The sequence below is a fragment of the Alligator mississippiensis genome, chromosome 5 (genome assembly GCF_030867095.1).
Source record: "Alligator mississippiensis isolate rAllMis1 chromosome 5, rAllMis1, whole genome shotgun sequence".
Taxonomy (NCBI): Eukaryota; Metazoa; Chordata; order Crocodylia; family Alligatoridae; genus Alligator; species Alligator mississippiensis.
In genome coordinates, this window is record NC_081828.1 from 163852773 (window position 1) to 163875710 (window position 22938).

Below are 22938 nucleotides of genomic sequence, written 5' to 3' on the forward strand. Positions count from 1 at the left end.
GATGGCTATACCCTGTACAGGAGGGATCGTGTAGAGAAGAGGGGCGGGGGTGTAGCTCTCTATGTTAAGGAAAGCTACGCGTCCCTGCAAGCCGATATTGGCGACCAGGGTGGACGGCTGGAGACCCTCTGGGTTAAAATCCGTGGGGAACACGGCACAGGGGACACAATGGTGGGAGTCTATTACAGACCTCCCACCCAAAGTCCTGAGCTAGACTAGGAGTTTGCCCAGGAACTGGCTGAGGCAGCTTGCTCCAGGACCATGGTTGTCATGGGTGACTTCAATTACCCAGACATCTCGTGGGAGGATCGCTCAGCAAAATCTGAGCGGTCGCAGAGCTTCCTCTCGTGCGTGGATGACCTCTACCTGACTCAAGAAGTCTATGGGCCAACGAGAGGCAAAGCGCTGCTCGACCTGGTGCTGGCTACTGGGGAGGACCTAGTCGGCGACCTAGTGATCGATGGGAAGCTGGGTGACAGCAACCATGAGCTGATCACCTTCACCATCCGCCAAAAAGCTGGCAAGTCGGTCAGCAACACGCAAGTCCTTGACTTCAGGAAAGCCGACTTTGACAAGCTCAGGAGGCTTGTCAGTGAGGCCCTAAGGGACTGTGACCGCAGGGAGAGGGGAGTTCAAGAAGAGTGGTTGCTCTTCAAGGGAGCGATCCTCAATGCACAAACTAAGTCTATTCCATCTCGGAGGAAAGGCAGCAAGAGGGCACAGCAGCCCCCCTGGCTCTCCAGGGACCTAGCAGACCTCCTGAGGCTAAAAAGAAAGGCCTACAAAGGATGGAGGATGGGAGTCACCTCCAAGGAGGATTATTCTGCACTGGTCCGGTCCTGTAGGGAGCAGACCAGGAAAGCCAAGGCTGCAACTGAACTCCAGCTAGCTTTGAGCATCAAGGACAATAAAAAGTCCTTTTTCAGATATGTGGGGAGCCGGAGGAAAAGCAGGGGCAACGTTGGACCCCTGCTGAACCAGATGGGGCAACTGACAACTGACGCCGAGGAAAAAGCCAACCTATTAAATAGGTACTTTGCGTCGGTCTTTCATCAGCCCCATGGGACGCCTGTGCCTGCTACAGGGCCGGGAAGTCCGGGTGAGGGTGATCCCCTGCCCTCCATTAATGCTGACTTTGTGAAGGAACATCTTGAGAAGCTGGATACCTTCAAGTCAGCCGGCCCTGACAATCTTCACCCCAGGGTACTCAAGGAGCTGGCGAGCATCATAGCCCAGCCTCTAGCGCGGATCTTTGAAAACTCTTGGCGCTCTGGTGTGTAGTGCCCGAAGACTGGAAGAAGGCCAACGTGGTGCCTATCTTCAAGAAAGGGAGGAAAGTGGATCCGGCTAACTATAGGCCCATCAGCCTGACTTCTATCCCGGGGAAGATCTTAGAAAAGTTTATTAAGGAGGCCATCCTTAATGGACTGGCCGACGCCAACATCTTAAGGGATAGCCAGCACGGGTTTGTTGCGGGTAGGTCTTGCTTGACCAATCTCATTTCCTTCTACGACCAGGTGACCTATCACCTGGACAAGGGAGAAGAGATTGATGTCATATATCTTGACTTCAAAAAAGCCTTCAATCTGGTGTCCCATGATCGTCTCTTGGAGAAACTGGCCAATTGTCGCCTTGGGTCCCCCACGATCCACTGGCTGGAAAATTGGCTCCGGGGTCGGACCCAGAGGGTAGTAATTGATGGAAGTCACTCATCGTGGTGTCCTGTGACCAGTGGGGTCCCCCAGGGCTCTGTCCTTGGACCCATACTGTTCAACATCTTCATTAACGATGTGGACACTGGAGTCAGAAGTGGACTGGCCAAGTTCACCAATGACACCAAACTTTGGGGCAAAGCATCCACGCCACAAGACAGGCGGGTGATCCAGGCTGACCTGGACAGGCTCAGCAAGTGGGCGGATGAGAATCTGATGGTGTTCAACGCCGATAAATGCAAGGTTCTCCACCTTGGGAAGAAAAACCCGCAGCATCCTTATAGGCTCGGCAGTGCTATGTTGGTTAGCACTATGGAAGAAAGAGACTTGGGGGTCATCATTGACCACAAGATGAACATGAGCCTGCAATGCGATGCTGCGGCTAGTAAAGCGACCAAAACGCTGGCTTGCATCCATAGATGCTTCTCAAGCAAATCCCGGGACGTCATTCTCCCCCTGTACTCGGCCTTAGTGAGGCCGCAGCTGGAGTACTGCGTCCAGTTTTGGGCTCCACAATTCAAAAAGGATGTGGAGAAGCTTGAGAGAGTCCAGAGAAGAGCCACGCGCATGATCAGGGGTCAGGGAAGCAGACCCTACGATGACAGGCTGAGAGCCCTGGGGCTCTTTAGCCTGGAAAAGCACAGGCTCAGGGGTGATCTGATGGCCACCTACAAGTTTATCAGGGGTGATCACCAGTATCTAGGGGAACGTTTGTTCACCAGAGCGCCCCAAGGGATGACGAGGACGAACGGTCACAAACTACTACAAGATCGTTTCAGGCTGGACATAAGGAAGAATTTCTTTACTGTCCGAGCCCCCAAGGTCTGGAACAGCCTGCCACCGGAGGTTGTTCAAGCGCCTTCATTGAACATCTTCAAGATGAAACTGGATGCTTATCTTGCTGGGATCCTATGACCCCAGCTGACGTCCTGCCCTTTGGGCGGGGGGCTGGACTCGATGATCTTCCGAGGTCCCTTCCAGCCCTAATGTCTATGAAATCTATGAAATACTCAATGGCTGTACTGCGCTTAGTTCTTAAAAGGCATCTGGACTATATTGCAAAAAACCCACCACAACAGCCCTTCATTTGAAGGTTGCACTGAGAAGCAAACTTGACTCAAAGCAATTGAATAGTAAAACGTTGTTATGGAGTAACAACAGCATATTGAGCTATAAAGTACATAGTTTGTGAACAAGCAGTCTCCATCACATGGTGGTGGGAGCAGGTATATTTGCAGATGCAGTATCTACAGTGTCAAAGGCAAGAATTTTATCTACAGAACTTGGAGGAGGTCCAGCTAGCAGTTTCACTCACTCCATTTCCAAGTCACCATTCCCATCTGTACATACATACCAGAATCCTTCTCCTTTTTGAATGAATTATAACCCTTCAGAAGACCCCCAAATCAGAGACCTGAATGCCTTTTCCAACCAATACCTATATTTATCTTAGCCCCTTTCTGACCTCACCTTACTATACTGAGAGTTCCTATTGATTTTTAGTGAATAAGTGAGGATAAGGCAAATTCTGTTCCTTCTCAAGCAAAGGAATTTGCATTCTTATACTAAATTCTTCAATCAATAAAACATTGTGTTCAATTGTTACCTATGTATATCTATACCTATATATATATTAGTAGTGTTTCATTTTAATCGTGGATTGGGGGGGGGGGGGGGGACTTGTTATGTTTTTTATCGGAGAAAACCAGGATCCCTGCTGATTAACCTTACTTGTTATAAAACCTGGCAACCGAAATTTAAAAGAAAGTAAGAAAGCATACGAAGGAGTGAAAAGGAGGGAAGGATAAAACCAGAACAGTTAGTTCATGACTAAATCATGAATACAGCAAACCTTTTGTGATTCTCAGCTTGTACGTTCTGCTTAGATCCCTAATAAATCGATCAGGTCCTCTGAATGATGATGGGATTAGTATTTCTTCTGAGATGCTCAGAAAGACTCAAAACATGTTGCTTCTTCCTAATCCACACATAAAATCAGCTCTACTTAAGCTCTACTGAAGGTCAGGTGTAAATTTAAAATATGTTTCCTGCTTCCAAACAAGTGTGTGTGCATGTGTGTGTGCGCATGTGGGGGGGGGGTGTCTTATGTAACACAGAGAAGAATGCTAACATAGTCTGCTAAAATAAGCAATGCTATTACACCACTGAGAAAGCCATAATCTTGTCCTTTCACAAACTACATCTGGTGGACAGCTGCAGAGGGGAAGCAGGGGAGGGTACAGGCAGCTGCTGTGGAACTGACTGGCCCTGCCCAGGCTCAGGGCCAGAGTCAGAGTCACAGCAGGTGCCTACACCCCATCTCCAGTTCATAGAGACAAAAGTGTCCCTTCCCAGCTGATGTGGGAGAGAAGAGGAGAACCTCATCTTGTATTCAAGTAAATGTGATACAATTTGTGAAAGCTAAGTTGAGATAGAAAAGGGGTGTCAAACATGTAGTCCACATCTGGTGAGCATCTAGTAGCCATCTTTACATTCATGGAAGTCTTGCTTCTTTCACTGTGATCCACAAAATCTACCATGACTACTACCATATTTTCTTGCATACCACATGTCCCTAAACAAGAAGACACAAGCTTTTTCTTATTCTGCCTTCGCAAAAACTTATTTTCCAAAATTATGGTCACATGACTCTGTTCCTGCTCATATGTTCAGCTCACTCGCCCTCCCTTTCCTACTCAGGCAAAAGCTACAGTCTTGGGTAGAGGTGCACCGATGCATCAATCCAATATCGGATCAGCACCAATATAAAGAAAATTGACTAAATCGGCAATTAGCCAGATGTGGCCAATAATTTGGCCAATAAATGCCCGTGCATGGGTGCAGCCGCAGTGCAGCACACAGGCATGGAGGAGGAGAGCCTGGCAGCGTGCAGCTGGTAAGTCTGTTGTGCTGAAAGGGGAGAGGGGAGGGAAGGGATGTGGGGGGACAGATCAACTCTCCCCACAGTGAGGGAGAGCGGGGCTGGGGTAGGTGCTGCCCAGTTGAGGCAGGTGTGGGATGGAGCTGCGACTTGTCCAGAAGGTGTTGCTGTGCGCCACTTGTCCTGCAGCTCATCCAGTGGTTCCCATCGCTCATCCAGGAGGGCACAGGGGGAGGTGCCCCCAGATCTGCATGGGGTCGGCCAGGTGGGAATAATTCTGAATATGCGACTGTGCTGAGGCCAGGGGTGGGCAGCAGCAGCACTGGGAGGGAGCTATGGTGAAATTTGGGGTGGCTGCAAGCCCCTCCAAAGCCTCCCTCCCAGCACTGCTGCTGCCCACCCAAGTGCAGCACTGCAGCCTGCCTGGCGCAGATCTGGGGGCACCCCGTCCTCCCCTGTGCCCTTCCAGATGAGCAGTGGGAGCTACTCCTCCACCCCCCAGCCTGGATGAGCCACAGCTGTCCTGTGCCCACCCCAGCTGTGCAGTGCCTACCCCAGACCTAGACCCTCTCCCTCCCTCACCACAGGGCAGCGTTGATCTGGCCCCCTATATCCCTTCCCTTCCCCCTCCCCTTTCACCATGACAGACTTACTAGCTGCATGCAGCTGTATTGAAAGCTGGATTGTTATTGGCCAGTATACCTCCTTAAAAATCAGTATCAGCCCCCAAAACCTCTATCAGTGCACCCCTAGTCTTAGGGTAAGTTCACATGTTACAGTTAGGTGCTCTTTCCAGGAAATGTTAGTCTCCATTAAGGTTAAAAAATGCTAGTGATGAGTCACATATTCAGGATTAATATCCTCTCTAATGTATACTGCCAGTCTGCTCCATTCCTGCCCTGCTCACCAGCTATCTAGCCACACCATAGGCCACACGGAAGGGCAGGGGGGAAGGAGAACCCTAAACCACTTGGTTCATCCCCTCCACTGCCCCAGATCACCCTGCTCTCTCTGCCTGCTCCCAGGCTCCCTGCAGCCTGTGCCACTTGGATCGAGCCCCCATCAGGTTCTCATCCGCCCATTTCCTGAGCCTGCCAAAATCTGCCTGGATCATCCTCCTGTCCTCAGGTGTGGATGCTTTACCCCAGAGTTTGGTGTTGCCAGCAAACTTGGCCAGCCCGCTTCTGACACCAATGTCCACATAACTGATGAAGATGTTAAACAGTATAGGACCTAGGACAGAGCCTTGAGGAACCCCACTGGTAACAGTACACCAAGACAATTGGCTTCCATCAACCACCACACTCTGGGTCCTGCCGCGGAGCCAATTCCCCAGCCAGCAGATCGTGGCGAAGTCAAGGCCGCAGTTGGCCAGTTTTGCCAAGAGGTGATCATGGCATACCAGATCAAAGGCTTTTTTGAAGTCAAGATATATGACATCAATCTCTTCCCCCTTGCCCAGGTGATTTCATAGATTTCATAGACATTAGGGCTGGAAGGGACCTCGGAAGATCATCGAGTCCAGCCCCCCGCCCAAAGGGCAGGATGTCAGCTGGGGTCATAGGATCCCAGCAAGATAAGCATCCAGTTTCATCTTGAAGGTGTTCAATGAAGGCGCTTGAACAACCTCCGGCGGCAGGCTGTTCCAGACCTTGGGGGCTCGGACAGTAAAGAAATTCTTCCTTATGTCCAGCCTGAAACGATCTTGTAGTAGTTTCTGACCATTCGTCCTCGTCATCCCTTGGGGCGCTCTGGTGAACAAACGTTCCCCCAGATACTGGTGGTCACCCTTGATAAACTTGTAGGTGGCCATCAGATCACCCCTGAGCCTGCGCTTTTCCAGGCTAAAGAGCCCCAGGACTCTCAGCCTGTCATCGTAGGGTCTGCTTCCCTGACCCCTGATCATGCGCGTGGCTCTTCTCTGGACTCTCTCAAGCTTCTCCACATCCTTTTTGAATTGTGGAGCCCAAAACTGGACGCAGTACTCCAGCTGCGGCCTCACTAAGGCCGAGTACAGGGGGAGAATGACGTCCCGGGATTTGCTTGAGAAGCATCTATGGATGCAAGCCAGCGTTTTGGTCGCTTTACTAGCCGCAGCATCGCATTGCAGGCTCATGTTCATCTTGTGGTCAATGACGACCCCCAAATCTCTTTCTTCCATAGTGCTAGCCAACATAGCACTGCCGAGCCTATAAGGATGCTGCGGGTTTTTCTTCCCAAGGTGGAGAACCTTGCATTTATCGGCGTTGAACACCATCAGATTCTCATCCGCCCACTTGCTGAGCCTGTCCAGGTCAGCCTGGATCACCCGCCTGTCTTCTGGTGTGGATGCTTTGCCCCAAAGTTTGGTGTCATCAGCAAACTTGGCCAGTCTGCTTCTGACTCCAGTGTCCACATCGTTAATGAAGATGTTGAACAGTATGGGTCCAAGGACAGAGCCCTGGGGGACCCCACTGGTCACAGGACACCACGATGAGTGACTTCCATCAATTACTACCCTCTGGGTCCGACCCCGGAGCCAATTTTCCAGCCAGTGGATAGTGGGGGACCCAAGGCGACAATTGGCCAGTTTCTCCAAGAGACGATCATGGGACACCAGATCGAAGGCTTTTTTGAAGTCAAGATATATGACATCAATCTCATCTCCCTTGTCCAGGTGATAGGTCACCTGGTCGTAGAAGGAAATGAGATTGGTCAAGCAAGACCTACCCGCAACAAACCCGTGCTGGCTATCCCTTAAGATGTTGGCGTCGGCCAGCCCGTTAAGGATGGCCTCCTTAATAAACTTTTCTAAGATCTTCCCCGGGATAGAAGTCAGGCTGATGGGCCTATAGTTAGCTGGATCCACTTTCCTCCCTTTCTTGAAGATAGGCACCACGTTGGCCTTCTTCCAGTCTTCGGGCACTACACACCAGAGCGCCAAGAGTTTTCAAAGATCCGCGCTAGAGGCTGGGCTATGATGCTCGCCAGCTCCTTGAGTACCCTGGGGTGAAGATTGTCAGGGCCGGCTGACTTGAAGGTATCCAGCTTCTCAAGATGTTCCTTCACAAAGTCAGCATTAATGGAGGGCAGGGGATCACCCTCACCCGGACTTCCCGGCCCTGTAGCAGGCACAGGCGTCCCATGGGGCTGATGAAAGACCGACGCAAAGTACCTATTTAATAGGTTGGCTTTTTCCTCGGCATCAGTTGTCAGTTGCCCCATCTGGTTCAGCAGGGGTCCAACGTTGCCCCTGCTTTTCCTCCGGCTCCCCACATATCTGAAAAAGGACTTTTTATTGTCCTTGATGCTCAAAGCTAGCTGGAGTTCAGTTGCAGCCTTGGCTTTCCTGGTCTGCTCCCTACAGGACCGGAACAGTGCAGAATAATCCTCCTTGGAGGTGACTCCCATCCTCCATCCTTTGTAGGCCTTTCTTTTTAGCCTCAGGAGGTCTGCTAGGTCCCTGGAGAGCCAGGGGGGCTGCTGTGCCCTCTTGCTGCCTTTCCTCCGAGATGGAATAGACTTAGTTTGTGCATTGAGGATCGCTCCCTTGAAGAGCAACCACTCTTCTTGAACTCCCCTCTCCCTGTGGTCACAGTCCCTTAGGGCCTCACTGACAAGCCTCCTGAGCTTGTCAAAGTCGGCTTTCCTGAAGTCAAGGACTTGCATGTTGCTGACTGACTTGCCAGCTTTTCGGTGGATGGTGAAGGTGATCAGCTCGTGGTCGCTGTCACCCAGCTTCCCATCGATCACTAGGTCGCCGACTAGGTCCTCCCCAGTATCCAGCACCAGGTTGAGCAGCGCTTTGCCTCTCGTTAGCCCATAGACTTCTTGAGTCAGGTAGAGGTCATCCACGCACGAGAGGAAGCTCTGCGACCGCTCAGATTTTGCTGAGCGATCCTCCCACAAGATGTCTGGGTAATTGAAGTCACCCATGACAACCATGGTCCTGGAGCAAGCTGCCTCAGCCAGTTCCTGGGCAAACTCCTGGTCTAGCTCAGGACTTTGGGTGGGAGGTCTGTAACAGACTCCCACCATTGTGTCCCCTGTGCCGTGTTCCCCACGGATTTTAACCCAGAGGGTCTCCAGCCGTCCACCCTGGTCGCCAATATCGGCTTGCAGGGACGCGTAGCTTTCCTTAACATAGAGAGCTACACCCCCGCCCCTTTTCTCTACACGATCCCTCCTGTACAGGGTATAGCCATCTATCCCTGTGGTCCAGTCATGGGTGGAGTCCCACCAGGTCTCCGTGATCCCTATGACATCGTAATTGTTTGCACTGAGCAGGAGGATGAGCTCCTCCTGCTTATTCCCCAAGCTCCTGGCATTTGTGTACAGGCAGGCAAGTGCCCCCTGGGGGGCTCCTTCCTTGCCCACAGATTTTACCAGGGCTGGGGCTGGGGCGGGCTCCCTTGAGTGCCATGATCCGCTGGCTTTGCAAGGATTGTTCAGCGGGCCAGCAGTGGCGGTCGTCCCCCCGTCCCCCAGCGGGCTTAGTTTAAAGCCCGGTGGAGCAGGTCAGCCAGTCTGGCTGAGAAGAGCCTCCTCCCTAGGGGAGAGAGGTGGAGACCATCTCTTCCCAGCAGCTCGCTGCCTCTCTCGCCAAAGAGCGGGCTGTGGTCATGAAAGCCAAAGCCTTCCTGATGACACCAGCGCCGCAGTCTTTGGTTGACCACATAGATCCTCCTGTCCCTTCTCAGCCCATAGCCTGAGACTGGGAGGATCGACGAGAACACCACCTGTGCCCCCAGACCCTTAAGCCCCGCTCCCAAATCCCTGTAGCGCCTCATGACCTGGCTGGGAGTGCTCTGAGCCGTGTCATTGGTGCCCACATGAATAAGGAGCATGGGATAGTGGTCTGTGGGTTTGAGGAGCTTGGGGATCCTCTCCGCAATGTCCCGGATGCGGGCCCCTGGGAAGCAGCAGACTTGCCGGGCTAAGGGGTCAGGGTGGCAGATTGGCCCCTCCGTCCCTCTCAGGAGGGAGTCTCCCACAACAAACACCTTACATTTTGTCTTGGGGAGAGCAGGGGCGGGAGCTGCAGTTAGGCCCATGTTGCCTGTGGGGGCCGGCAACTCAGCAGGCTCTGCTGGGGCAGCAAGAGGTGCGTACCTGTTGTTCAGTTCTGGCGGGGGAGGGGCCTTGGTGCGGCGGGCCTTAGGGCCCTTGACCACCTTGGTCCATGCCCCTGGCTGGACACAGCAGGAGGTCCCAGAGTCCTCGTCTGGCCTGGAGGGAGACTGTGATCTACCCTCTGCCTCCCGGGGGAGAAGGGCCTGGCAGTAGGAGTCTATCTCCTGCTCGCAGTCCCTGATGGCACGCAGTCTGTGGACTGTGGCCTGGAGCTCCTCCAGCTGGCATGCCAGAGACCCCAAAAAGGAGCAGACCCCGCAAGGGGAGGTCGCCATGCTCCCAGGCCCCAGAGCCTGAAAAAGGGACAGGCAGCCCCTGCAGCCAAGAGCCAGGGGCTCCGTCTGTGTGGAGCCCGGAACCAGGGGCTCCGTCTGGGTGGCCGTCTCTGAGGTGCCAGAGGGGGGGGCCGCGGAGCCCGAGGGGACCCTCGGGGTGCGGCGCGTGCCCATCCGTGTCATGCCTCAGGTAGTCTGGCTACGGCTGGGACTGTCTACCCTGGGGGGTGCGCAGGCAGGGTCTGGCGCCCTCCCGCACGCCCTCCCGCGCAAACTCCGCGCTAACTCACGCACCGGCAGAGAAGCGTGCCTGTTTGTGCAGCCTGTTCGCGTGGCTCCCTGGGGGGCTGGGCGAAGTAGGGGCCTGGGCGGGGCTTGACCCGGCCCAGCTCCACTCAGCTGCCGCCTCCCGCACACACACTAAGGGGGTTAGCCCCTTCTCTCCATGGGCCCCGCTTACCCCGGCTGCGCTGGGGGTCAGCGGGGGGCTCCGCGGCTGCTGGAGGGTTTCTGGGGGGCTTCGGGGGAGCGGGGGCGCATTGAGCTTTCACCCGCGCGTCTCTCGCCGCTCCCGCGTCTAACTGGGCTTATTCCCGGTCAGCGGGCCCTTTTAAACTGCGCGCATGCGCAGTGGGCCTGCCGTCGAGGAAGCTGCTCTTAAGGCAAATACGGGGGCCCTGCCCGGGATTTGGGGGACCCTGCCTTACTGGAGGGGGGCTGGTGAGTACCCCCCCTTCTCTCTCTCTCTCCCTGGGGGGCTGGGCTTGATAGGTCACCTGGTCATAAAAGGAAATGAGATTTGTCAAGAAAGATCTACCTGCAACAAACCCATGCTGGGTATCCCTCAGGATATTTCTGTCAGCGATTCTGTTAAGGATGGCCTCTTTGATAATCTTTTCCAAGACCTTCCCCAGGATAGAGGTCAGACTGATGTGCCTGTAGTTTGCCAGATCTACTTTCCTCCCTTTCTTGAAGATAGGAAACACATTGGCCTTCTTCCAATCTTCAGGCACTTCACCAAACCACCAGGAGTTCTCAAAGATCCGTGCCAGGGGCTGAACTATGATGCTTGCCAGCTCCTTGAGTACCCTTGGGTGTAAACCGTCAGGGCCGGCTGACTTGAAGGTGTCCAGCCTGTCAAGGTGTTCCTTCACGAGGTCAGCTTCGATGGACGGCAAGGAATCTCCCTCACCCGAGCCTCCCTGACCCACAGTGGGCAGGGGTGTCCCATGGGACTGGTGAAAAACTGACGCAAAGTACCCATTAAGCATGGGTGATAGCTAGTCCACCAGGGAGCACTGCCTCCTGATACTGGAGGACTGCACAATTGGTGATTTTCTCAGGTGAATGCTCAGAAATTAAATTTAACTCAAGCTAGGTAGCACAGCTCAAAGATAATCCTTGCCCAAAGCATTGTAAGGGGCACTTGGATCTTGTTAAGAAGCCTCAGTGTGTGACCATTTAAGTTTTAAGTGCACTTAACATAGATTCATAGATGCTAGGGTTGGAAGGGACCTCAATAGATCATCGAGTCTGACCCCCTGCATAGGCAGGAAAGAGTGCTGGGTCTAGATGACCCCAGCTAGATGCTTATCTAACCTCCTCTTGAAGACCCCCAGGGTAGGTGAGAGCACCACCTCCCTTGGGAGCCCGTTCCAGACCTTGGCCACTCAAACTGTGAAGAAGTTCTTCCTAATGTCTAATCCAAATCTGCTCTCTGCTAGCTTGTGGCTATTATTTCTTGTAACCCCCGGGGGCACCTTGGTGAATAAAACCTCACCAATTCCCTTCTGTGTCCCCGTGATGAACTTATAGGCAGCCAAAAGGTCGCCTCTCAACCTTCTCTTGTGGAAGCTGAAGAGGTCCAGGTGCCCCAGTCTCTCCTCATAGGGCTTGGCCTGCAAGCCCTTAACCATACGAGTGGCCCTTCTCTGGACCCTCTCCAGGTTATCCACATCCCTCTTGAAGTGTGGCGCCCAAAACTGCATGCAGTATTCCAACTGCGGTCTGACTAGCGCCCGATAGAGGAGAAGTATCATCTCCTTGGATCTGTTCATCATGCATCTGCTAATGCACGATAAAGTGCCATTGGCTTTTCTGATGGCTTCATCACACTGCCGACTCATGTTCATCTTGGAGTCCACTAGGACTCCAAGATCCCTTTCCGCTTCCGTTCCACCAAGCAGGTCATTCCCTAGGCAGTAGGTGTGCTGGACATTTCTCCTCCCTAGGTGCAACACTTTGCATTCCTCCTTGTTGAATTGCATTCTGTTGTTTTCTGCCCATATGTCCAACATGTCCAGGTCTGCTTGTAGTTGTTCCCTGCCCCTCGGCGTGTCCACTTCTCCCCACAGTTTTGTGTCATCCGCAAACTTGGACAGAGTACACTTCACTCCCTCGTCCAAGTCGCTAATGAAAATATTGAAGAGTATCGGTCCAAGGACCGAGCCCTGCGGGACCCCACTGCCCACACCCTTCTAGGTCAATACCGACCCATCCACTACGACTCTCTGGGTGCGACCCTCTAGCCAATTCACCACCCACTGGACTGTGTAGTCATCCAAGTCACAGCCTCTTAACTTGTTCACCAGTATGGGGTGGGATACCGTATCGAAGGCCTTCCTGAAGTCTAAGTATACGACATCAACCCCTACTCCTGCGTCCAGGCGTTTTGTAACCTGGTCATAAAAAGAGACTAGATTAGTCAGGCATGATCTACCTGCTACGAACCTGTGCTGGTTTCCCCTCAGCATAATTTGTCCTGCCAGGCTCTTGCAAATGTGAGCCTTGATAATGTTTTGAAAGACTTTGCCTAGGATGGAGGTGAGACTGACTGGCCTATAGTTGCCCGAGTCCTCCTTCCTCCCCTTCTTGAAAATGGGGACCACACTGTCCCTTTTGCAGTCCTCCGGGACCTGGCCCATGCGCCACGAGCATTCAAATATTCCCGCCAGTGACTGTACAATGATGCCAGCCAGTGCCTTCAGTACCCTCGGATGGAGCTCATCCGGGCCTGCCGACTTAAAGGCATCCAGTTCCTCCAAGTGACTCTGCACCATCTTAGAGTCTACGCATGGTAGTCTGGCGCCCTGCTGCTGCCTCTCTACAATCTCAGTGAGAGACTTGTCTTGCCCCTCACTTAGGAACACTGAGGCAAAGAACTCATTGAGGAGTTCAGCTTTGTCCCCCCTGTCCGTCACCAATTGCTTCTGCCCATTTAGTAGGGGTCCTATCCCACCCTGGGCCGTCCTTTTACTCCCTATACATCTAAAAAACAATTTTTTGTTATCCTTTACTTGGGATGCCATCCTCAGCTCCATGGTAGCTTTGGGCCATCTAACTGCCTCCCTACAAGTGCGAGCAGAGGAGGTATACTCCTCTTTGGTAATCTCTCCCCGTTTCCACTTTTTATATGCTCCCCTTTTAGTCCGCAGGCTGCCCTGGATTTCTTTGGTTAGCCAAGGAAGCCTCCTGGCCCCTTTCCCTCTTTTTCCTCGCATCGGGATCATCTCCCTCTGTGCCCGAAGGATCATTTCCTTAAGGCACAGCCACCCTTCCTGGGCTCCCATCTCTTCAAAACTCCTACTCTGCAGTGCGTCCTTGACTAATCGCCTGAGTTCATTGAAATCAGCTTTCCTAAAGTCTAGCACTTTCACCCTACTAGTTACCTTACCCACTCGATGTCTTATGGTCAATTCTATTATTTGGTGATCACTGTCCTGCAGGTGACTACCAATCTGTAGGTCCCCTACCATATCATCCCCCATTGCCAATACCAGGTCCAGTAAGGCATTCCCCCTAGTGGGACCGTGTACCTCCTGCATCAGGTGGAGGTCCTGCATGCAGGATAGGAACGTGCGTGAACGGTGGGACTTTGCTTTGCATGTCTCCCAGCAGATGTCTGGGTAGTTTAGGTCCCCCATGGCTACCGTCTCCTTAGTTTTTATGGTCTCTGAGAGCTGCCTCAGGAGCATGGTCTAATTGTCTAGATTAGAACATGGTCAGAACATGGTCTAATTGTAATGTGTAATCTTATCCACAGCCCTTTCAGAGATCAACTGGCTGCTTTTTCATGAGTAGGAAAGCGAGGCTGAGTAAGCTGAAGATTTTTTTAATAGAATAATAGAAAATTAGGGTGGAAGGGATCTCAGGAGGTCATCTAGTCCAACCACCTGCTCAAAGCAGGACCTTTCCCAACTAGATCATCCCAGGCAAGGCTTTGTCTAGCTGGGTCTTAAAAACCTCCAAGGATTTGGCTCTATACCCTGCTCCAATTCAGCTGTGAAAAGGTTAAAACTGTAGCTACTGCTGAAGACTAGTCTCTACCACTCCCTCCATGCAAACGCAAGGGTAGGGAGGGAGAGGAGGGAGAAGAAGCAGGAGCCATTTTACAGCATCTGCATGCTTCTATTCCAGGCATAAAAATCAGCTTTCCCACTTGTGACATTCACCCCAGTGCTGGAGTGTTAACTTTGTGGGAAAAAGGCATATATGTTGTATGAGTAAATATGGTAATATTTAACAAGGGTGAATATGCCTATATTTCATTTCTGGAGGGCTCAAAGGAAGGAAGAAAATATAAGCCCCAAACAGGCAACATATAGCTAGGAAGGAAGAAAAGCAATGGTTTTCTCTTGGGACGGTTAAGTAGGGGAAGTGTTACTCACTGGAGAGACAAGGACATTCTTCATGCAAACACCCACAAACAGAAAACAAGTGAATTCATTAAAATGGCACACAGTCAATAGCACAGGAAAGTAACATGAGGATATTAGACTACTACAGTTTAGTTAAGGAGGGGGTAGAGGGTAACATGGCTCTAAGAGCCTCTCCAGAACAGATAAACTTAGATTAAAGCTTTCAGTCAGATTGTCAACACACAATACCGTCTAAACGTGCCAATAAATTCACTACAAACCAAAGTACTTGAAATCAAGTTCAATTTATATACAGAATTAGTTACTGCCCCCAGGATCCAAAAAAAGTCAGAAGAGAACTGAAGCATTTTGAAAATGGCTGAAAATTTTTCAGGATAATCTAAGAACTAGATTTCAAAAAGTTAAAATTTGCATTGTTTCATTTTGCTGACAGTAGTTTCCAAATTTATTACTGTTATGAGTTGCCCTTAGAATGAATGAGCAGCATTTTTGTTAATCAGGCCTTTCCTACCCTCATTCCTAGATGAGACCCACAACCTGGAGTGACCAATCAACTGCACCCCAACATTCATTGGTTGGAATTACTTCCTGCTGCATAAAACACATTCATGCCAATTATGCCAGTTATGCACAGATAATATACTTTCATTTGTGAAATGTTGAAAAGAAAGAAATGGATACTAGTTATATTTAAAATATCAAATTATTAATATTTCCTGAAAAGGGGAATTAATTTTTTGGTATTTTTAATTTGAATGGAAAAGTAACTTAAAATTAAATCACAGTAGAAATAAACATTGGAAAATTGTATCCAAACTTCTGGGATACAGATTTGATACTAAAATGTATCAAATTCAAATTTCAAAACTTTTTATGCTGCTTTTCTCCTAAGAAAGCTCTTTTATTTTTTCATTCTTTATCAAAAAAAGATCTTTAGAGTGGCAGCTGGAAGAATTATTAAAAATAGCAACAACTATTTTTCCAGTACCTATATCTACTGTAATCCTGGCTAAATTTTCTTCTTCCCCATACCCTCCTATACATTAATATTAAAATCAAGCCTAAGCTCCAAATGTCCTTTCTAAAGTTCTTAAAAAGCATAATTCCACAGTTAAAATTAAACTGGTAACTATTTTAACATAGAGAGGGGGGAAACATCTTAATCTTACCAAACTCATCACTTACTCCATCTGTCCAATTTCTAGATCTTAAAAGCAAAAGCATTTAAAACCACAGGATATAGCACAAATAGCAGGCAATGCCTTATATCAGAATTGCTCAACTGGCAGCCTGCAAGGGGTTAAAAAGTAATCTGCAGGCTCCCAGGGACCACAGTCTGCCCACTTCTCTCAGACAAGGGTTCCAGGCTTCCCCTCCTTCCTCTGGCTTCTGGTTCTTGCCCCAAATTCTCAGGGCAGGGCAGCACAGGAAAAAGGGGTCAGGATGCCCATGGTGCTCAAATGGTAGGACAGGGTGCTCTGTGGTCTGTAAAGGAAGAAGTCAGGCTGCCCATGCTACCTGCTGTGCAGTGGAAAAAGGAGGTGTTGCTACATGTGCAGCAAGGAGAGCTGGGCTGCCTGTTACAGGGTGGGCCGCCCTGTGCAGCCTGCACGGCCAGGAGAGAGGGAACACACAGGAAGTGGGGGGGAGTAGGAAAATAGGGTGCAGCCCGCACAACATGTGTCCCCTGGCTGCCCAGACATTGGACATCCCCACCTTATGTAACAGTAATAATCCTGCTTTCATAATAGGGTAAATAAAAAAGAAATTGCATAGCCTACCCCTCTTCCTAGTTTTGAATCGCTGGCCTGTTAGCACTGGCTTCTGGTTCTTATTCATAAAATTTCTGAAAAAGAGAAAAAAAATATTTAAAAACTTCCAGACTATTAATAGATAACAGGACATCCTGGGAGACCAAAGAAAGAATTAAATGCATTGAAATCCTGCAATGGCAAAAACAATATTTAATTAACATTTTTAAATTTAAAGACCTACACTACTACAGTTTGAATAGAATTTGATTGTGTGAGTGGGCAGAAGCACAGGGGAGTTTTAACATACATGGTGTTTGTGCCTAGGTACACTTCTTTCTTGGGATTTGCTTTCATTGCTGTTTAAGCGAACACACTCATAATTAATCAACTCCCTCAAATTGTTCCTAAACTTAGCTTGTTCTTTTGCAAGAGATGCTACTGTCCAATTTTCACTCCGTTGGCTAATGAAGGATTCCAGCTCCTTTTATATTACCAGATTGAAGCAGTAAAGAAATACCTACAGTGAATTGGACTAAGTGTGAATTTCTCAGCATACCTCTAGCACATACCCACTACACAAAACCATTAAAGTAGTTCTAGCCATTGTTCCTCATATATTTGTTTTAAATGTCAATAAGTACATACAATTCATGTTTGTGATAAGATATTAAATAATATTCTGTTCTATAAAAAAATCTTTTTTTTTCCTACATGTATCTCAGTCCTGTAAACAGCTCAACCAGGTAAATTCATGCCTACGCAGAACCCAGTTGAATCAAAGTCTTGCTAAGGAGTTGATCCTGAATCTTTTTCCTTGTGGTCAAGGAATTTATCCCAACCAATGTGTGTGTCATGATTTTGTGTGAACAACTTGTGTTAGCTAGTGCAAAAGTAGGAAGGGAAAGTCATTACCTTGTGGTGTGCCTCAAACATTGCATCTATAATTCTCTCTCTCAGCAATTCTGTATTTAAACACATGCTTCAAAATGGAATAACATCATGTTAATATCTGTATAGGATAAATACTGGACCTAAACTTCATGGAGAAAATCCTTTATATGCAACCCTTGACATGAGCCTAGTATGTTTAGATTAAACAGTTGGTCATTAGGAGTTTTAAAATAGCATTTTATCTGATAAGCAGAGTTGTTTTTTAGTTTTGAGTGCATTAGTATAATTGGCTTAATCACATAGCTATTTTTGCACAAAGTTAAACTGAACGTTAAACTGGCAGCTGAATGCACATTTTTGAGAATATAATAAAATTTTGCTACATGTGCAAGTTTTCCCATCTCCTTTTGGTCTCTCCTCAACCCTCCCCCCAACTTTTTCATATGTAAAATTGTTTCTATGGGATAGGCCAGGGGTTCCCAACTACGGTCCCGGGCCGTGGTGGGTTGGCTGCCGGGCCGCGGCTTCCACCACCGGCAGTCATGTGCAGGGTTAAAGCTGGGTGGCAGGGCAGCCATGGGAAGGAGGCAGCTGGCTCTATGCTCCCTGTGTCCCACTCCCACCACCATGGCTGCTCCTAGCAAGGCACTGCCGGTGCACCAGGTACTGGGGTCCGCACTGGGCCAGGCAGGACCCCCCCAGCTTCACCCACAGCTGGGAGCAGGGGAATGTGGATGGGGAAATGCCCAGGGCAGACAATGGGGAGGTGGCTCTGTTGCTTGCTCTTGGAAAAGCAGCAGAGACCCTTCTTCCTGGGCAGCCCCAGCTGAGTCCCCCTAGGCCACCGCCTATGCAGCCCAATCCCCTGCAGGGTCCCCTGGTGCCCCAACCCAACCTCACAACCCCACCCCACCATAAAAATTATATTTAAATATGTAAATTAGATAGTTTGCCAGTCCGCAGAATAAAAAGCTTGGGAACCCCTGAGATAGCCCACCTACTTCTACTAACAGAGACCACAAACCTAGCAAGAGTCTTAAACCTCATACAGAAACTAGGCCTGTGCGAATAGGGAAGTATTTCATTCGGATTCAGCCAGTCCGAAGGACAGTGATTCAATTTGGAGATTTGGATCACTGTCCTGAATCGATTCAGCTGAATCAGCTTCAGAAGATTTGGCGCCGATTCAGACAGATTAAGTGATTCGGATTGGCTGGGGAGAGGCAGGCACAGCCAGGTAGCTCCTCCAGCTGTGCCTGCCTCTCCCCGGGCAGAGGGGGAGCTGTGGGAGAAGGCCCCATGGCTGCCCTGCCTGGCTCCATCCCCTGCCCAGCCTCAGCCTAGTCCTGGCACCAAAAAAAAAAGCCCCATAATCACCAGCTGCAGGACTGGCTATTGGGGCCTCTGGGCACTCATGGCAGAGCCCCCTTGCACAACACGGGGCAGTGGGGATCATGCCCCCCCCTGCTTGGCACTTGCACAGCAGCTGCCCCATGGCACGGGTGCAGCACAGCTCGGCAGGGCACTGCACGCTGCCTGGGAGTTGGGCCCAAGGGTCAGAGCGCTGCTGGGCTCCAGCTGACTACTGGAGCTGTCTCAGCTCCCAAACAGTGCGCAAAGCCCTGCTGAGCCACGCTGCACCCGTGCCATGGGCTGCCATGCAAGGGGCGGGGGGGCAATCTTCACTGCCCTGTGCAGTGCAGGGGACTGTGCCATAAGCCCACAGAGGCCCCAATCACCACTCCTGCAGCCGGTGAGTGTGGGGCTTTTTTTTTTTTTTTTTTTTTTTTTTTTAAGTGCCAGGAGGCTGGACTGGGCAGTACAGCCATGGGCTCCCATGACTACTCTAGCTGTGCCTACCTCTGCCCTGGCAGGGGAAGCTGCAGGGGCTATGCCATGCTGCTGTTTGCCCAACTGGGGTGTGTGTGTGTGGGGGGGGGGGGGATAGGATGCAGGCATGGCTCACTCTGGGGAGCAGCAGGGCATTGCTCCTACTCCCAGCATTGCTGCGCCTGCACCAGCACTGGGAGTGGGGACTCTGCCCTGCTTCCACTTGCCCCCTTCCACCCAGAGTGAGCCACACTTGCATCCCGCCCCCCAGCTGGGCAAGCGGTAGCAGGGCAGAGCCCCCACTCCCAGGACTGCCACACCCGCATCCCGTACCCCCCAGCTCCCTCCCCAAGTAAAGCATCCCCGTTGGCCCAGCCCCAGCCCCAATCCCTCCCTCTCCCAACCCCAACAGACTTGTTAGCTGCCTGTTTAGTCTATGGCTATCTCCGAATCAGCCGAACCTTTTCCTAATTGATTTGGATGCTTCGAATCAATTTCAAGCTTTTACTTGGTCTCCTGATTCGATTCAGAGATTCAGTCCCTGAATCGGGCTGAACCTCCTCCAAATCAAATCAGCTACCGAAGCTTCGCACAGCCCTAACAAAAACATCCTAAAAGTCTTACCTATTCAGAACAAAATCTCAAGAGAACCTTTATGGAAGAGTCCAGAAAAGAAATAAGAATTTTTAAAATGTAATTTCTTCATTTTGGTACCAATTAATCAGACAGCTAAGTAGAGGAAGTTTACTCTAGGGCCCTTCTCATGCTACTGGCTTAGAAGTAGATACCAAGTGCGAGTCCCCAACGTGCAGGGGGACCCACGCGTTGTGGTGCCATGTGAAAGCGTGTACCAGACTGCAGTTTAACAAGAGTGGTAGCAAAATTTGCTACTGGGAAATCCCAGCAGTAAAGCAAAAAAAAAAAAGTGCCTGAACAAAAAGCAGCACAAACACATACAAAACAAATGAAACCTGGCAAAAATGGAGGAGGCTTGGCTGTCCAGAGCAATGCCAGCCCTTCCTGCTGCCCCAGCATGCCACCAGGCAAGACTACTGAGGCTAGCACAGGTGCTGTCCCCAGCCTCCCCTACCTCTAATCAGGACAATCTGCTGTGCACTCAAGTGCATGTGCAGGGGCATGCAATGAGGCACAAAGCAGCAGCACAAGTTTGTATCATTGCTATTTGTGCCTCTCCCCCATATGTCGGGACCCGTCTCAAAGGTCAGTGTTTCCTCCTAGCCTTTTGCTTCACAGCTGGAAAGATACCATCAATCACAGGTTAATGTACAGTGAGTGCAGAAACAGAAATTACCAGTTAATTGTTTTTCTATATCCCAGTAAGTTAGGGGTTGTTTTGTTTTGTTTATTTAAAACAACCTTTGAATAATACTCTAGTAATAATCTACTTCTATTTTTCGGCATGTCTATCTTTTCCAGTTAAAATGTCATCAAGTGGCTCCCATGTCAGTCATTCTAGCTTTTGCAAATGTGAAACTCAGCAAACCAGTATTTTTAAATCTAAGGCTAGTCAGAAAATGAAGCTAGAAAATACCAGTGTATATTAGAAAGAGCAGAAAAGGCCGGGAAAGTTAAGAATCCTGACTGGCTGTGTAGCTTGCAAGTCATGACGAGGAAATAGCCAATCAGCAATTAAAACTGCGTGAACCAAAACTATAACCAGTTTCTATCTTAAAAAAAAAAAATTTCACAATAAAATAAAATGACTGTATAGTTTTACAAGAATTCAAAGGGAAATACAACTCTGCGTGGATAGCCCTCTGAAAGTGCCATAGGCTCTTTGAAACCTGAACCTTAAAAATAAATTATATTAGTGGAGCTTACAAAATACTCTCAAGAGTTGATGAGCCTCTCCACTCAGTGGAGCCTAGCAGTCTTATCTGCAGTGCTCAGGAACTTTAATTATAAAAGAAATCAGATGAAATCTAGACATCCCTTCACAGACCTGCCTCCTATTTAGAGCACTAGGGGATGCTTTATAAATGAAAGAGAAAGATAAACCCTGAAAACACTGGCAGCATGCAATAGCACGTCTTCTAGCAGCTGGGAAGTTTTAATGTATCTATATTATCTTTACAATGCCCCGTTATTTGGAGAAAAAGTGGACTGATACTAAAATGATCTATAGTTCCACAGATCTATAGCTCTACAGTATATTTTTTGCTAGCCACCATGGTACTTTATCTGGTTGGGTTGAAAAAAATACTTTTCTCATTTCAACAGAAACCTTACAGGAGGATGGGAAAGAAAATATTATGCAAGTCACACATCATGCATTATTTAATCCCAAACCCTTCAGAACTTAAATTTACTAACAGACTGGTACCAATATCGCTCAATTCCTTCGTGAAGACATCAGCTTACTTTTAGGACAACAAGATGGAGTACAAAAAAACCCAAAAACCAACCCCCCTCCTCCCCAAAACCCGCCAACAACTTTCTAGCAACTGTATAGATTTCTATCTTTACATTTATTTCTAATACTGCAAATTTTTGCTTTCATGGGGTGTCTTTTTCTAGTTCCAGGGAGGAAAGGGGGGGGGGGGAAGAGAGGGGGGAGTGAGGGAATGACACACCAAGCACATTCACATACACACATTTTGACAGATTTTAGAATTGACTATTTTTTCTCCAGAAACTGAAGATACGCCCTTTTAAAATCTGGGAACAAATAACTAAGAGACTCACCACTTGTGGCAGATTTAAGGATTAGTGGTTCAGTGCAACAAGAGTGACTTGTATAGTTATTACCAGCATGGGATCTGCTTTCTTCTATATTTAGCTTTTAATGCATTACATTAATCTGCTCTGGTGAGGGTCAGGCTTTATAAGGTATTCACTAGCCCAGGAGGAACAAACATTTCCATTTGGAAATTGCAAAAGCACTAGCCTTAACAAAAAACTTACCTGGTGCTATCTAAAGAGCTACATAGAGCTCCCATACTGAAGACAAAGCCAGTCAAATTTATAATACTATTATTAACAAATAAAACACAATGTATCTGAATAATGGTAAAAAGTTCTGAAATTGACTTCAAAAGGAAAAGAAAAAATGAAAAAAAACAAAACACAAAGAAAAACACTTCCAGGTTTTTAATATAATCCCTACGTTGCACAGCAGCACAGAAGCATCTTAAATGTAAGCTGTATGCAATATATTACTAGCATCAAAATGGTGCCTATCACATGCTGCAAGGCTGCAGAAGCCAAGAAGGCCTCAGAACTTTGAGCTCTTACACAAAGTCTTCATCCTGAAACAAGCCATCTTCAGGAAGGTCAGGACCAAGGGGGAGTTCAGGGATAGCTAGAAGAGTCACGAGTTGCAGAGGCTCAAGGAAATAAAAGCAGGTGGGAGACAGCAGACACCCATGCCCTCCTTCCTAGACATGATCATCATGCCTGATTCTTCAGTACTTACTCAAACAGAAAGGAGCCTGCAAGTTATGTGGGAATAGAGTCATACCATAGCTAGACATGTTGGTGATTCGTGCAGGTCACGTGCAGAGCACTCCCTTATGCATAACAAAACGGGTCATGTTCGATTGTTTGTTTGTTTTGGGGGGGGGGAGGGGGGGTTGGAAGACAGACACTTGTATGAGCAAAATATCCCTATGTGGTTGCTGTAGCCTCCGCATGTCCAGGGCTATGCATCACAATGGGCAAGAAGTTGTTGGAAAAAATAAAATAAAATAAAATAAATTCTACCTCTGCCCCCGGCCACCCCGGGCTCAAGTATGGATCCCAGGGGTTATAAGCGATAGCAATAGCAACAGTGATACTAAGGCAGGCACAGAGTCCTGGGGCCTG

The 22938-nt window shown here is 49.3% G+C and overlaps 1 protein-coding gene across 5 annotated transcripts in view; it reads right to left on the reverse strand.

The window, feature by feature from the left end:
- The window catches only part of BZW2 (basic leucine zipper and W2 domains 2), a 104831-nt gene that overhangs the window by 47158 nt on the left and 34735 nt on the right, over window positions 1-22938 (reverse strand). For all 5 annotated transcript variants that reach the window (XR_009462634.1, XM_019497807.2, XM_059728953.1 and 2 more), the window contains one exon: window positions 16420-16484. Coding sequence is in view for 4 of the 5 variants with exons in the window: in XM_059728953.1 (XP_059584936.1) it covers window positions 16420-16484 (65 nt within the window). In the remaining variant the exon portion in view is untranslated. The remainder of the gene's footprint in view (window positions 1-16419; window positions 16485-22938) is intronic.